Genomic DNA, 17,595 nt, shown 5'->3' on the forward strand with positions numbered 1-17,595 from the left:
CCATGAGCCAGAGTGGACATGCTGCCAGGAGACCTACCATCGGGCCTGGTGGCCTCGCACGTATCTCTGCACAGTGATGGCAGCCTTGCGCATGCGCAGGAACTTCTTCCGCAGCAGCCACCCTCGGATCGTCTTCTGGATCCGGATGCAGGCAGCCCTCAATTTGTCTGCCCTCAATTTTTCCAGATAGGCCACTTGACCGGCACGGAAAAAGATCTTTGTCTTCCCAAACTGGTATTTGTCCTTGTCCTATTTTTGGAAGAAACTGTATACTCAGAAGTAGAAATGATGACTAGATAAATGAATTTTAAAGAGAAAATATATGTCTAAAAGCAGAATCAGTAAAGGGATAAAACTATTAGCTAAAACTTGGGCTACATCACAATTAACTAATGGAGCCAGCTTTTTGATCCTATGCAAGTGGAGCAAATAGAAGGGACTTTAAGGAAAACTGCAGGTTAAGAGTTATTTTCCAGAATTATTCTACCTGGAATTATTATCTGAGGCCCAAAACTTGGTTGTGGGTTATAGGCAGCTACTATTTGCTTGTCTGTATTTTAAATATCTCAAGGAAATGGAGATGCTGGCACTCCCTCTGACTGACCCAGGCTGTAAGAATTACATCGGGCTGTGTGTTCCATGAGAAAGCTGAAGGGACAAAAACACCAATATGAAGAAAAAGGCAGGAAGTAATGCACACAAAATAAAAACTAAAAGATAAAAAATCTTGCATATTCATGTTAAGAGTTAAGTTTCTCAACAGTTATCTCTTGGTTTTATCAACAGTAAATCTTCCTACAGATTTCAAAACTCCTCTTACAAACATGTAATCATTTATAATGCTCATTGACTTCTGAGTATAAACAAAGCTGAGCAGTAAACACAGATATATATGCATGCTATTTTTGGTCTATTATATTCTGATCCAGCTTATCTAGAAGCATGCAAGTTATTAACCATCTTATATCAAAAGAAGAGTAGAATTTATTTATAATAATCAATACTGTGATCTGAAATTCTAAGTGAAAACAGAGAAAAATCACTTTTCACTGTAAGCAAATATTTCCTATCCTGTACATGAAAACAGAAAATCAGAAATCTCCACATATATCTAAAACTGTTTCAGTTTAAATCAATAAAGTTTGCAAAGGAGGCTAGCTGGAAGAGATAGAAAGTGGTTCCCTCTCCCTGTCTCCTTCTCCCTGCCCCATTTCATCTCAGCTCTCTCTCCCTCGCCCCCAAGCCTACACTCCTTTACCTTGTGGCCCCAAGCGCAGGGGGGAGCAGTCTGGGGGAGGAGACTTTCCCTACTTTCTGCTCTCCATTCCCTAGAAAGGACTTAGGCCAGATTCAAAATGTATCAGATTCTTTTACACATTACCAGGAAAGTGGCCTAAGTGCTTTCAAGAAAAATAAAGTTATTATCACCAAAGAAGAGATTTTACATCTAGTTAATAGCTAATAATTATGACTAATTACTTCAAAGTGAGGTAATCCATCCAACCTAGTGTCAAATAAGTGAAAATATTCTTTAAACAGCATCTCATGAGTCTTAAATTCTCTACAACCTACATCAGTGGTTATCAAAATGTAGTCCTCAAACCAGCATCGGCATCACCTGGGAACTTGTTAGAAATGCACATTATTGGACACGTCCCAGACCTACCAAATCAGATGTTCTAGGGGTGGGGCCCAGCACTCTGAAGTTTAACAAGCCCTGAAGGTGACTCTGGTGCATTCTAAAGTCTGTGAACGCCTTAGCTTGGTATGCAAGTCTCTTCAAACACCAACCCACATTTCCTAACCAATTCCCTACTGTCCCATGCACCATTTTTTTTTACTGCAAAAGCAAAAACAAAAATCCGACTCTAACTGCTTTTTGAGAAAACTATGCTTTTCTGCTCCTTGCTCCCTATTAGGATAGTCTCCTTCCACTTTATACAATCTTACCCACTCTTCAGGGCCTGACTCAAAATACATGTCTTCCATGAAATAGTTCCTCCTTCCCACAGCAGATGTGGCTTTGTCTTCCGTTGATTTCTTGTCTCACTCACTCAGCATTTGACAGACACTAAGGTATATTATACTTATCTTTAAAATGCATTAATTTCCAAGACACACTATGTCACCTGAGGACAAGACTTATTTTTCTTAATCACACAGCATCTGGCCTGGTGTCTGTCATAAGTAATTTTCAATAAAAATTTAGTACTTGGGGGCTTCCCGGGTGGCGCAGTGGTTGAGAGTCCACCTGCCGATGCAGGGGACACAGGTTTGTGTTCTGGTCCGGGAAGACCCCACATGTTGTGGAGCGGCTGGGCCCGTGAGCCATGGTCACTGAGCCTGCGCGTCCAGAGCCTGTGCTCCGCAACGGGAGAGGCCACAACAGTGAGAGGCCCGCGTACCGCAAAATAAATAAATAAATAAAAAGAATGTGTCTCAAGTCTGGGTCCAGGCCTCACCATCCTGTATCTTGATACTGGACCATCATCTTTACTGGTCCTTCCATCGTAAAGATAGAGAGCCTTGACCTCCAAGACAGTGTGCCTCTCCACCTTTCCACCCCTGAATAACCCGGATTAGTAGTATATGGATATTCCTAGGACATTCACAGGTTACAATCACAAGGCCTTTGGCAAACATCTGTTCCGATAAAGGTAAGTGAAAAATCTTTCTTACCTTTATCAGTTTCTCTAAAACATTCTTGCATGTTTGTTTTCTCTCACTTAGCACATCTTTTTGCTTCATTAGGACACGGTAGCGGCTGAAAAATTCTTGGTAAGTCCACCTATAAAAAGAAACTCATGTCAGCTTATTTAAAGAAGCAGGAACCTCCCCCTTTAGGATCCCTTATATTTGAAAAATGTCAAGCCCACCGAGAGGGGAAACCTGCTGCGCTGATTCGGATGGTCTCCAGGACACCGCACGCTCTCAGCTGCTGTACTGCCCTCTTCTCATCAAACCTATGTGTAAAAATGGAAATCATTAATACACAAAGAAGCGTGGCTCTAGCCACAAACTACTTTCCTCAGTCCAGAGACTGAATTCTTTTGTAAAGAGCCAAATGGATAAATTAGAAAAAAAATTCAAAAGTTGGAACAGTGATCAGAATGGAAAACTCCATGTAAGAGAGGGGAAGAGACCATTAGCAGTAAAAATACATACCACAAACTTATAAGAAATTCCATTAAACATATTTTAAAAGCCCAAACTCCTCTGCACTGTGCCATGCTCATTACATGCCTTGGCCTGACTAGCTGTTCTCATAACTCTTTAGTTCACCATGCAGAGCTCCCCTGGAATAAAGACTGGCCAGCCCTGGAGATTTCTCTAACAAGAAGAACAAATTAAATATGCCCCATTCAGGTATTTTTAAAAAATTATTGGTGTTCTAAAAGCTATTCAACTCAGTGTATACATACTAAGCATTAATAGTGTCCACGTCAGTGAAAAATATTTTATATTATATCTTATGTGTATTTCACTCTAGATAAACGGCACCTTAATGTTAAATTGACACTAAAAGAAGAAGTAGCAAGGCCTGCTTCTTACGGGATGATGATTCCTCTTACTCCCCAGTTAAGCCCTGAGTGACCTATCCGAGGCTTCTGCTGCGCTATCTTCTCAAGTGTTTTATTGGTGATGGGAGATGCGGTTGGCTGACAGAAGGTAATGGCCTCTAGGGCTGTCCAGGAAAGTCACCCAGGGCGTGGCAGCTTCTTCCAGCTTCTCACTTCCTCCAGAAAGGGCTTCTTGGCAATGAGAAGAATACAACAGTCTTTGAGAAGTGCCCTGCAGTCTAAGGCCGACTCTCCAAGGGCAAGGCTGGCATGGGTGTAGGTAAAGGAGCACGCACACACTGCGGAGTGGGAGTTATTACAGCCTTTGGTAAGTGTGCCTAATCTCTGACCCACAAATTCCACTTCTAGAAATACATTATTCTAAGGAGATAATCAGGCAAATATATAAAAATGTTTGGCAAAAGATGTTTATCATAGCCATAGGAATAACCCAAACGGCCATCAATAGGGAATAATTTAAAAGAATGGTGTTATGTGTATATAATGGGATATGATGTAGCCATTAAAGTGATGATGTGGATTTGTATTTACTAACACGGAAAACACCCATAAGTTGAAAGCAGATACAAAACAACAATTACAGCATGATCCCTTCCATTTTATTAATCTCTCTCTCTCTCTCTCTCTCTCTCTCACACACACACACACACACACACACACACACACACACACATAGCAGGGAAGGAATGATCAAGAAGGATCTATGCCAGTTAATACTTTTTATCTCTCTGGGTATAATGAAATGCTCTTTCATTTATTTTTACACCACTTTATATTTCCTGAAAATTGTTTTTATAATGTGCATGCATTACTTTCAAAATTAGAGAAATATTTCCGTTTTGGAAAAAACTTCCTCTCGCAAATGGTACTTGACACAGGACAAGATGTTTGGTAAAAGTAGACATTCTCTGATAGTTTCAACAGTTGAAAAGTAGCAGGGATGATTGTGAGCCTTTGCCAAAGCAACCTTATCTCACCCAGCTCTGGTTTTAACTAAAGTCCAAGTTAACCAAAAAGATCTTGAAATGAAGTAAATTACAAATAGAAAATAGTACTAGAAATGTGTGGTTGATCTCAACTTTTAAAATCATCAGAAGGCCAACTACTAATTTGTTCTCACATTTTTTTTTTTTTTGGCCACGTCGTGAGGCTTTGTGGGATCTTAGTTCCCTGATCCGACCAAGGATGGAACCCGGGTCCCTGGCAGTGGAAGCGTGGAGTCCTAACCACTGGACCACCAGGGAATTCCCTGTTTTCACGTTCTTAAAAGGGAACAAAAACGGAAAAAGTTCTATTAACTAGTTGTTTCCCTCTACAAGACATGAAGGTTTACCTAAGTATTTTTTCTCTGCTGCTGGTTTGGCAATCCTTATGAGATATGGATACTTTAAATTCAGCAGTTGAGAAATACTTACGTGAATGGGAACTTGAAGTCGTTAGGCTTAATACAGCGCACATAGTGAGGGGTAGTGGCATTCAGGGTCTCCATAAGCAGGTGAAGGGAGTTTCGGAACTGCATGAAAAAGAGCAGAAAGGGGCATCAAGGTTTTGTCAAAGATGACATAAAACAACTGAAAATTTTCTTCAAATGACACTAGTGGAGATGACTTTGCCACCTGTGAACCTGACCAGCCCTCAACAGTGGAGCTGCTAGGGCTTTTGGGTCAAATTTGCTTAAACCCTACCATTTACATGACCACTCTGCTAAACAGATATTCTCGCTCCTCCCACCACCACCACTGCCCCCGCCTCTTTAAAACAGACTTTATTTTCTTAGAGCAGTTTGAGGTTCACAGCAAAATCATACAGAAGGTACAGAGATGTCCCCCATACCCCCTACCCTGGCAGAGGCATGGCCTCCTCCATTATCTACACTCTCCACCACAGCGGTACATGTGTTACAGTTGATGAACCTACTTAGACACATCATTATCACACATCATTATCATCATTACATTAGAGTTCATTCTTCCACCCACCCTTTTAATATAGATTTCTGTAGCTTTCTGTTGTACACTTAAAACTTTGACTAAAAATATGCTTGCTTTAAAGATATTAAGGTCATTTAATCATGTACAGTAGGAATTTTGCTGTATGATACTGAAAAAAGTAGCAGATGACTTAAAAGAGTATAGGAAATGGGGAGGGGCAGAGGATGGAAGAGTACAGCCAGGGTGGGGTTACCTTTAGGGACATGGGACCTGGGGGCTGTGGACCTGTGCCAGGCCCTGCTTCCTATCTGCTCAGGAAAACAAGCTGACTAGCACTCAGCCTCCTGCCCAAAGCCCCCAGTTCAGGCACTAAGCACGTGTGTCATGTTTCCCAGTCCCCTGGTGCATAAAACATCAAAGAAAGCAGAGGGCACGGTTCCTGGGCTGAAGGAGCTGTACAAATCCAGAGAGGAAACAGCCAGAGAACAAAACAGAGGCAGCAGTGGTTTGTGAGGGAGGATATGTACTGGAAGAATTAAAATGTAGAGAAAATTATTTTGGGAAACGCTTAAGCAGAGTTACGGGTCTACGTTAGGAGGGGAGAAGTATGAGTGGACAGTGTTCTGTGTTCTCACAGTGAAAGCTCCAGCCTCTCCTCACCTGAGGACCCCACCTGGGAGGCTGACAAAGGAAGACCTGAGGCTCCAGCTGAGCCAGAGGGGAAGTAGCACTGCAGCAGCGGCTCCCTGAACTCACCTGGTGCCCCACCGTTTTCTTGTGCTCTTTGGCCGCCTGGCCTGGTCTGCCTTTGGTGGGCTTTGCAGGAGTGCGGGTAAGGAGCGTGCGCCCTGAAGAGGTGGCTGAACTTGGACTGATGGCCTTCTCGTCATCTTGAAATAATTCTGGTAGCATCTTAAACTGAGTCAAAAACAGTAAAAGGAAATCACACTCTAAACCCAAACTCAATTGGAAATCTTCACAGAAACACTATGATGATTTGCAATCCATAGTGATTCCCTTCCTTAAGTAACCCCTTTCAGAGTCACATTCCAGAAATAATCAGTATCTGTGTTAGGAGCCAAAAATGTGAGAGGGAGGTGACATCAATGCTACAAAAATATAGATGGAAAAAATGCAGTAATTCTACAACCTTATTTGGGGGAAAACAAAATCAAAACTACTCCACTGAGAATTGAAATCTTAATCCACAGGAAATGGCCGCTCTAACCATTTTACTGGTTTTAAACGATAATTATTTTATGAGCAACCTACTAATTGAAAGTCTTATTACATCAGTTCCACCAAATGTTTTATCATCATGCTTCATCTGTCTACCCAATAACTCAAATGGTGGGTACCAACTAAAAACTATCACTGAAAATCTCATCAGGAAGGGTGTCACGAACTAGTTCTACAATTTAATAAGATTTTAAAAAATCATGAATTAACAGTAATTTTTAGAAAGTAATGTGCATTATTGGGAAAAAAAGTAAAAGGAAACCCTGCCCGTATCCTGTAAGCTTTGCATGACTGCATAATTCCTGCAATCAATTTTGTGTTCTACCAGGTTAAGGAAATGAAAGTCTATTAAAAGCTCTGGTCGTTAATAAATGGGTGGATAGTATAATTTAATGTGGTTGGAAGACATTTTAAGGAACAAAAGAGACTTCAAACTAATCGACAGTAACATTTTGATATATGTACATATCTTTACAATAGTGAAACAGTCCACATACATAAAATAAATCCTTCTTATAAGTCAGTGTAACTGCAATAGCCAATTATTTATCTAATAAACTCAGAATATCTCCAGAAGCAATAATTTTCTTAAGAGAGTTCTTTCATTTAAAAACAAAATTAATTTCATTTGGTATAATGTATCTATCAATTATAAGGGTAATTTAGGATATAATTCATGATGTATATAACAAATTGTTATACATGACATACCAATAATGGTTGCTTGCTGCACAAATGAATGTATCCCTTGCTTTACGGAATACATATAGCTTGGTTAGCTACAAAGCAGGGCAGGGGGTGGGGGTAGGGGAACGTTTTACCATTATCTTGTATCACAAAGGGGAAAAATAAGAGTTCCTAATAGATTTGATTTGAAAACTCAGCACAGAGTTAAGATGTAAGGCTATTCGATAATAGGCCAAGGACTCTAGGATCTATCTGACACACTTCTGTCATTTCCAAGTAAATTGCTAGCTCTACATTAGCGCTGCCTACCTAAACTTTGTTTTTCTCTCTTCTGTGTGAAATAGTTAATAGAGCTGGGTTGAAATATCATATTCACCACTAGTGTTAGAATTTAACTGAAGTTCTACAATATCTACCAGAAAACTACTCAGTGTTGAGAGTTCAGAACACATACACACATACAGATGCATATATATGTCTTCCTCTTCATACAAGTTATAAATTTAAAATTCTCTACATTGAGTTTTCATTAAAAAAAAAAAAGAGAACATTTCACATTGTCATATTAGAAACTACTCTACAATTTCTTCTTTAGGCAGTATTTCTGCTTCCTTGTGGGCCATTTTTCTCAGACTTCTTTCCTGGTTCTTCCTCAGGCCAGTCTCTAGGAGTTGGAATGCCTTACTCTCTACTATTTTTCACCTACTTGTTCTCCCTAAGCAATCTTATCCAGTCCTATTGCTTTAAATGCCATCTAGTTCTAAAGACTACCAAATTTATATCACTGACTCTGACTTTGCCTTTGACCTGCTGACTTTCATTTACAACTTCCTATATGACATGTCCACTTGACTATCTAATTGCCATCTCAGGCAAAACATGTCCAAGATAAAACTCTTTTTTTTTTTAATTGAAGCATAGCTGACCCACAATGTCATGCTAATTTCCACTGAACGGCAAAGCAACTCAGTTATACATATATATACACTCTTTTTTTTCATATTCTTTTCCATTATGGTTTATCAAAGGATACTGAATATAGTTCCCTGTGCTATACAGAGCGAGACCCCACTGTCTATCCATTCTATGTATAGTAGCTTACAGCTGCTAACCCCAACCTCCCACTCCATCCTTCCCCCAACCCCCTCCCCCTTGGCAGCCATAAGTCTGTTCTCCATATCCATGAGTCCAAGACAGAACTCTTGATTCTTTCTCTTGAAGCCTGATCTTTTACAAGTCTTCACCTCAGTAAGTGGCACCATTATCCATTCAGCAACTCAGGCCCAAAACATAGAAGTCATCTTCAATTTCTCTCCTTCTCTCACTCTCCATACTCAAACCATCAACAAGACCAGTCAACTCTACCCACAAATCATAAGCCATTTCCACTGCTATAATTTCAGTATCTCAGTCCACTATCTGTCCCCTAGATTACTACGCCCCTATCCCCAGCCCTCCCACCATATCTCCACACAGTAGCATATCATTCCCCATATGAAAACTGTTCAGACTTTCCACAGGAACAGGAATAAAATCTATACTCTTTACCACACTTCCCTCCAGAAAGTGGCCCCTGTCTACCCATCCTACTCAGCTACCATGCTCCAGTCATACTGGCCTTCTTTATGGACCTCAAACACAACCATCTTATACAGTCTCAGCACTCCTCTCAGCACTTGCTCTTCCACTGACACAGTTGTCTCCTATTATTCAGGGTACAGCCCAAATGTCACATCCTCAGAGAGGCCTTTCCTGACCACTGTGGCTAGTGAAGCACCTCACCTCTGCCCAAGCTTAGTCACTCTCTAGCTTGGTACCCTGTTTTACTTTCTTTTTTTTTTTTTTTTTGGCGGCACACAGGCCTCTCACCACTGTGGCCTCTCCCGTTGCAGTGCACAGGCTCCGGACGCGCAGGCCCAGCGGCCATGGCTCACGGGCCCAGCCGCTCCGCAGCATGTGGGATCTTCCCAGACTGGGGCACGAACCCGTGTCCCCTGCATCGGCAGGTGGACTCTCAACCACTGCACCACCAGGGAAGCCCTGTTTTACTTTCTTTATAGCACTTACCACTTTATGATATGATATCATCTAAATATTTGGTTAAGTGGTTATTACCTAACTCCTCTGCCTATCTCATTTACCTGTTTACCTTGCTAAATCCCCAATTTTCTTAAATCATTCATTGAAAAATTTAGCCATTCCCCACTGACTGAGGAGGCCAACTTCATTTGAAGAGAGAAAGGCAGATAAACAGAAAGTCAAATATTTAAGTAGGTAGATATGCCTGGACATTCCATCTTGTTTCTTTGATCTGTCTATGCTTAAGACAGGGCTCTGAATTGCTTCAGACTGAACTTATATGTCTAGGAAAGAGTGTTAAAGAAGACAGAAGAATCCAAGTAACTGCTTCATAAAGATGTGGGAAATCATCTCAGTAACAACAACAACAACATTATTCACTAAGAGCTTTTTACACATGAAGCACTGCTCTAAGAGCTTAATACAACCTATTTAATCTTCATAACAACCTCTGAAAGTAGATACTATCATGATTCTATTTTACAGATGAGAGATTTGAGGCATAAACTCAGTAGATGAACTGTGCTTCCCTTCATCAATTAGCAACATGGAAAGTAGGGGATATAACTCTTTTTAATGACATTTAGTAGAGCTGCAATTTAGTAGTATTTCATCAAGCTGCAATTTACTTATGTGCTTCTTGTTATTTGATGTAGCAACAGATTTCTTTATGGTGGGAAAACATAAATTAAGACACCTTCTGTTAAGTTTTTTTATACCTTAATTCCTTTTAAAGTGGCTAGAAGCTGCAAGATGAAAGAAAGAAAAAAAAAAAGACAAAACACATACACACAAACAGAACCCCACACTGTATTACCACAAAAATAATTCTGTTGAAAACACATAACACAAATACTGATCTTCTAAAATTAGTACTTCCAAGAGGACAAATCAACACTAGGTTACACTTGCTTCCTATCAGGTGCAGAAAAATTAAAACATAAAGTTCATACCCTTGGGTTGGGTTTCTGCTGACTGGGAGCAGTGTAGGCCTTTAAGCTATGTAAACCTCACACCACCTCCACCCAACTGCAACAGTGCTATATAGACTGGCAGTCACTCCAAATGATTCCTCAGAATGCATAGCTACTTTCTGGAAATTAAGGAGCCACGAGCCAGTCAGAAAAGTTAGGTCAGAAAAAAGACACAAAAGGTTATGGGTGCCTGGGGAATGAGAACCTGTGAATGTTCTGTGTCAGCTAAATTATTTAGAGTAGTAACACTAGAATTCCAGGGTTTTCATCAGTATTCATAAACTAAAATGATTTATAATCTTTAACTGAATCAGGGATTGGCACTGTGAGAGAATTTTCTCTTATACATCATTCTTATAAGGTATAAAGCGTTAATGTCCAGGGCTTAAGAGGATAAATGAAAAAATGATTTTTTCTACAGACATTTAAGACTATAGACTCATTCTTTTCTGAGGGTTAAAACCGGAATTTGGTCCTTACATCATCTTTCTATTATCAAAATAATTGAAAGTAAAAGTTTTTATTCCAAAAACAAGAGTCAAAATGTTTATATAGGGGCTTCCCTGGTGGCACAGTGGTTGAGAGCCTGCCTGCCAATGCAGGGGACGCGGGTTCGTGCCCCGATCCGGGAAGATCCCACATGCCGTGGAGCGGCTGGGCCCGTGAGCCATGGCCGCTGAGCCTGTGCGTCCGGAGCCTGTGCTCCGCAACGGAGAGGCCACGACAGTGAGAGGCACGCGTACTGCAAAAAAAAAAAAAAAGGTTCATATAACATTCCATTGAAGTTAAAACGATTTTGTTAGAATAAACCAGAAAAACAAAAAGTGCTGGTCAGAAATCCAGAAGAATTCACATGAATATTGTTAGTCTTTCACTGAATATTTGAATATTTACTTTATTAAATGTAAGTAACCAGCTTTCTGGTTTGCTCCCTACAGGATGAAAGTGAGCCGTGCTCCCCTCCCCATACTTTCCTGAAGAGAGTCAAAGGGTGGAGGTTGGGATCAACCTCAGAGAGCCATCATAGTTCTTTGCAATCTGGAATATTCTGCTCCCACTAGAAAGCAGTGTTTCTGGTATCTATACCTAAGAAGAATAATTTCAAAGTGCTTTGGACCATACCTGAAAATTGCACTCAATGATCCAGAGGTCAATCTTTATTTGGATGGAATGCTTAAGGCCATGTCTCTAGCGTATCCCTTCAAAATGACACAGCCAAAAACAACAACAACAACAAAATGTTTTCTCTCATGGTCTCTCACAAAGGCACAAGAGAGCCTATAACTGCCGTGGAGGCAAAAATTTCACATAAAACACCACCGCATAGTGGTTAAGAGTGCAGACTCTGAGCTCAATAGCCTGGGTTTTATCAATAATTTGGCTTGAAAACTTACTAGCTATGAAGTTTCCCTGCCTCAGTTCCCTCATCTGTAAAATGGGAGTAATGATAATATCACCTCATCATAGGATTAGGTGGGTTAACACTTGTAAGGCATTTAAAAAACAGGACCTGACACATGTATTGATAAATAGAAAACTAACAGTAAAGCTGATTTTGTTAGAACAATTATTATTACTGTTAAAAAGCTAATGCTTAAATAAGAAACATTTTAATGAATATATCCTGATTGGAGAAAGCCTATACATGGTTACCTTGCTTGATTTAAGAACTTTAATTTGTTCTTCAAAAACAGTGTCTTTATTCTTTTCCAGAAAGCCTTCACACTGGTATTCCACCTGAAAACACATGGGAAAATCTCCTTAGCTAATAAACTTTTGAATAGATATGATTGTCATCAACAACAAAAATATTTATTAGGCTCAGGCTATGTGATGGGCTCTCAGTGAAGTGTTATCATTAGTTTTATTCTAAGAAACTAGTACCATTCTTAGTAAGAAGCATGTTAACTCTAGAGTAAAACTCCCCAAATATTGTTTTTCCTAGGGAAGAGTGGCAGTGCTGATTAACTGTGATCTAAGATCATCCCAGTTCATGGGTAAGCAGACTCATAAGAAGCTGTTCTCTTCTCTCATGCAGGCCAAAGAGAGCTCCTCCAAGGCTGACCCACTGTATTTCCTTCAAACCTAGCTCACCGTCCCACAGGGGTAAGTCTCCTCTGGGAGAGAAGAGATAAAAGCTAGAGAGAGGGTCAGAAGGAACAAATGGCTGTCTGGCAGAAAGTTGAAGTGGCGACGATGGATGTAGATGGAGGCTGGGTAAACGCTATATGATCCGGTAAGTAGAACTACATGAGAATGGACTCTCCCTGCTTCTAGAAGACGTCAGCCATCTACCACTCAGAGTCCCCAGCCTGTACCACAAAACCGTTAGGCGGCCCTGAAGCCATTCCAAGGTCTCCAGCTAGGAGCAGGACAGACTCGGAAAACCCTCCTAAAGGGTTCCTAAAGGGGACCATGGGGAGCTTACCAGAAGGCCACCTCACAACCTCCTGGAAATATAAACTAGTGTCATAGCTCCAGATTTTCTGAGTAGACTACAGAACCTGTGAAGCAGCAAGTCTGCATGCCTCATTAGTAGGGACCCACTGAATCAATCACAGAGGGTGACACACGCCCACAGTTTCTATTCTGAAACCGTTGGGTTTCAGAACCCAGAATCTTTTAGCAGAATCTGAGGCAGCAATCTGTAATCAAACATATTAACATTTCTACATTGAAATATATAAATATCCAGCCTAACTGGGATAAATAAAGACTATAAATAACCTCATGTTAGTTCAGGTCAAAAATCAGGCTTAGCCACTAAATGAATTATGAAAAGACATGGATTTCAGAGTTTCTTGGATTTCAGAATTATAAATAGAGGACTGTAAACATGTATTTATTTCTTAATATAATCCCATTTAGGTTAAAGAAAGAGAAAACCAATAAGCCAACACTTAAGCTTACTTTTCCTAAACGGAGCTAACGAATGCAAGCTCAGCAAAGAAAAAAATGCTATCTATTGACTATTGATTTTTTTTCCTCTTTGAGCTTAAGTATTCAAAAAGAAAAGAGATAATAAAACTTCCTTACTTTGTCAGCAAAATGCTGGATGATGAAAGCTTTGTTTGATAGACGGGGCTTCTCAAAGAGCGCACATTTGTTCAAATGTGTGTTGTACAATTTTTGGGCCCAAGTGTCATCTGTGCCTTTAGGCATCTACATTCAGGGGAAAAAAAAGAGAGAAAACAAGGTGAAAATTGTTATGAGACGCTTCTGATGCATCAACCAAGAGACCATGTTTTGGCTTTCCTAACAACTTTTACATCCAGTTTAGGAACTCATTCCTTCCACATTTCTCTCTTAGAGGCCCCAAACCAATGACTAATGAAAAGCTATGACTGAGACCTTCAGCAACTCAACCTGCCTATACCAGAGGTCATCAAATAAATATTCGATATGCTTTTAAAGCAACAAAAGCCTCACAGATGAAAGATGAAATATCATGACTATCATGTATTTTTAAAAATTTGTTAAATAAAAATAACATTTGCACACAGTGGGCCATTTATATAATTCAGAAAGGTATAAAATAGAGAATAGTCTCCTCTCACCATTTCCACCAATTTCTTTATCTTTCTGTCTTTAAAGGCATGGACACAAATAGGATTATTCTATAAACTCCTTGCATTTTTTTTTCTTCTTAACAATAGCATTCTTGTATTTACGGCCACTAGGTTGATACTGATTTTTTGTTATTATGAAAACTGCCACAATGGCTCCTTTTACACAAAAAGCTTGAATACTTTTGTAAGCATATTCATACGGTAAATTCTCAGCAGTTCCACGGCTGGGTCAAAAGGTATGTGTATTTAAAATCTTCACAAATATTGTCAAATTTCCTCAAAAATATGCTGTACTAACTCATGCCCTTCATCAAGAGTATATATGCAATAAATGTCAATCTGGTGGACTTCCCTGGGGGTCCAGTGGTTGAGACTTTGCCTTCTAACGTAGGGGGTGTGGGTTTGATCCCTGGCTGGGGAGCTAAGATCCCACATGCCTTGTGGCCAAAAAATCAAAACATAAAACAGAAGCAATACTGTAACAAATTCAATAAAGACTTTAAAAATGGTCCACATCAAAAACATCGTTAAGGGGCTTCCCTGGTGGCACAGTGCTTGAGAGTCCACCTGCCGATGCAGGGAACACGGGTTTGTGCCCCGGTCCGGGAGGATCCCACATGCCACGGAGCAGCTGGGCCCATGAGCCATGGCCGCTGAGCCTGCGCTTCCAGAGCCTGTGCTCCGCAACGGGAGAGGCCACAACAGTGAGAGGCCCGCATACCGCAAAAAAAAAAAAGTCGTTAAAAAAATATCAATTTGGTATTATCAAATTTAAACTCATTTGATAGGTAAAAAGCAGTATCCCATTTTTGTTTTGATTTACACTTTATTTAATTTCAAGCAAGGTTGAGCACCTTTACATGCATTCTTTTTGTTTACTGAAGTACAGTTGACATATAATATTATATTAGTTTCAGTACAATATAGTGATTCAATATTTTTATAGATTATACTCCATGTGAAGTTATTATAAAATATTGGCTATGTTCCCTGTGCTGTACATAACATCCTTGTATCTCTTATTTATCTTATAGCTAGTAGTTTGTTCCTCTTAATCCCGCCTTCACCTATCTTGCCCTTCCCCCAACCATCTTCGCAATGGTAACCACTAGTTTGTTCTCTAGTATCTGTGAGGCTCTTTTTGTTTTCTTACATTCATTTGTTTGTTTTATTTTTTAGATTCTACATATACATGAAAAGATACAATATTTGTCTTTGCATTCTTAATGTTGCAGGAAATCTGGATGCTTAAGAGGATCAACCTACGTTAAGTGGTAATTTATGGCATATAAATTAAAGAGCAACTAAGAGAGAGGATAGGTTATTTGTCTAGGATAACTCAGTTAGCAGTAAAGCTGGGGATCTGATATACTTTCCACATGCTGCATCTTCAAATATTAAAGCTAAAACTCCCTCTCCACCATATATATCAGTACTAAAGAACAACTAGTCAATTTTAAAATTATGGATATTTAGAACTGTTATTCAAAATGCCTTTTGTACAATTTCTTGCATTTCTTTAACTATACCATACCACTGAACAGAAAGTACCAAATATAAGCATATCAATAACAGAAGTGGCTAAAATTGGTAGTAGTTGTATCTAATGCCAATGAGAAGGGAGATTCTCCTGGTTTCAAACGTATTTTGAACTCTTTGGGTCTAGTGACCCTTCAGAATGCAAGTTAGGGTGACCTCCACTTGTTGCCACCATGGCACCTCATGGTGTACTAGTGAATCTCTGCTTAAACCCATTTACCATTTGACCTTGATGTATCAATTTTCATATACTAAGTACATCAGAAGATCATACTTACCCTGCATTCCTCATCCAGCAAATCTAGAATGCCCAGTTTAGATTCTATAAGATTAATGCAAGGCTGATTATCATAAAAATCTATGAGTGTCCATGGAATTTGTTCTTTCATGTATTCCTCTTGTTCTAATTTGAAGACATGCTGAAATGAAAAAGAAAAAGCTGGCATTACTGCATCATTGTCATAAATAATGTTAGTCAAGAAACATTTATAAAAGGACACCAACATAATTTGAGATAGTCAATGGCTTCTAGCAACCATCTTGGAGAAGCATGATTTACATGCAGAGAACAAAATGAGAAAGCAAATATAAACCACAGACAGCAAAGCCTCCGCAATATAGGATTTTCGGCAAACAAGAAAATCTAAGTATGTGAATACTTAAATAGCTGATAAATATGGCAGTCTTTTTGATTTTTTGATATACATCCCAAACTGCACTATATACTTTTTGGTCCCTTAAATTATTGCACAGTGTTGCTGACCACATGAGCACAGAAATGCCTTAGCTGGCCTTGAACAACTATGCAGAGAGGATGCCCTCCAGACTACTGAAACATTCTGGGTGATGCTTACAGCATAACAAAGTAATTCTCTTAAGGGACCGTGGTGTTGAAGTTCATGTGTCTCAGAATTAGATTAACAGTTGGTCTTTTGTGTCTGCCTTGATTATCCTCCACAATCAGGGAATCTACGGCTCACTTTTCTGGCTTCTACACCCAAATCTGCAAGCAGCTGCAACCACTATGAATCCATTGCTATTTCTGCTAAATGCTTCTCATCTCCATTGAGAAGCAATGGCTGAAGCATTTAGCAGAAATATGTATTGACTGCCTATCCTAGGCCAGTCACTGCATACCATTAGCAAAATAGACATGGGCTCTGCCCTCATGGACTTTGAAGACTAGTGGGAGAAACAGAAATCAAGTATTCACAAGAAATATAATTACAAACTGTAATAATGTTCCAGAGGAAAATAATGGCGAGCTATGAGAGCAGGAGTCCTTATCCAGTTTGGATACAGGGTGGCGAGGGAAGGCTTCCTTGAGGAAGGCCTGTGTGATCTGAGTTCTTCAGTGAAAGGTAGTTAAGTTGGTCCAGGAGGGAAGGGCAATCCAACCACTGCTGCAGCTCCTGCTTCAAGCTGCAGAGCCAATGAAGCCAACCCATAAATTCTAGTCTCTACAGATGCTAATGACCTCTACTCATTTGTTCTTGGAGGGTTCTGCTTTCTTTCTTGTCTCCTTTGTCACCTTGGTTCATCTCACACATCTTGCAACTTTTCTGGGAAGATAAGCCCTCTGTGGCTATTACCAGACAACATATATTTCCTAGAACCCAAAACCCCATGAAACTTAGGGGTTACCAAGATTTCTGATGCTTTACTCTCCTCACGCATCTGGAACTTTTCCACTTTATTCTACACTTATTATAATACTGCTCTTGGCTCATTTACAGCATTTATAGTCTAACCAGCTGCAAAAGCTTTAGTTAAAAAAAACAACGACAACCAAACCTGTCATCCATATGAATATTTATGTCATGTTAATTAGAAAGCAAATTTCTTCTGTTGATTAATGAGAAGGCAAATAGGGCACCATGTGTCAGCAAGATGCCCTGTCTGATGGTACCAATAATTTCCAAAACAATGAGCCCTATCTTTTTTTAAATTCATTAATTTACATGCAGTGCAGTTTCCACATTGACAACAAAAACAC

The 17,595-nt window shown here is 39.8% G+C and overlaps 1 protein-coding gene across 4 annotated transcripts in view; it reads right to left on the reverse strand.

The window, feature by feature from the left end:
* The window catches only part of MYO5A (myosin VA), a 186,635-nt gene that overhangs the window by 69,042 nt on the left and 99,998 nt on the right, over positions 1-17,595 (reverse strand). For all 4 annotated transcript variants that reach the window (XM_033851686.2, XM_033851685.2, XM_019946568.3 and 1 more), the window contains exons 12-19: positions 15,878-16,018; positions 13,528-13,653; positions 12,145-12,228; positions 6,269-6,430; positions 4,997-5,094; positions 2,877-2,963; positions 2,680-2,788; positions 38-249 (exon numbers count right to left, since the gene is read on the reverse strand). In XM_033851686.2, coding sequence (XP_033707577.1) covers positions 38-249; positions 2,680-2,788; positions 2,877-2,963; positions 4,997-5,094; positions 6,269-6,430; positions 12,145-12,228; positions 13,528-13,653; positions 15,878-16,018 — 1,019 coding nt within the window. The remainder of the gene's footprint in view (positions 1-37; positions 250-2,679; positions 2,789-2,876; positions 2,964-4,996; positions 5,095-6,268; positions 6,431-12,144; positions 12,229-13,527; positions 13,654-15,877; positions 16,019-17,595) is intronic.

The sequence above is a fragment of the Tursiops truncatus genome, chromosome 2 (assembly GCF_011762595.2).
Source record: "Tursiops truncatus isolate mTurTru1 chromosome 2, mTurTru1.mat.Y, whole genome shotgun sequence".
Taxonomy (NCBI): domain Eukaryota; kingdom Metazoa; phylum Chordata; class Mammalia; order Artiodactyla; family Delphinidae; genus Tursiops; species Tursiops truncatus.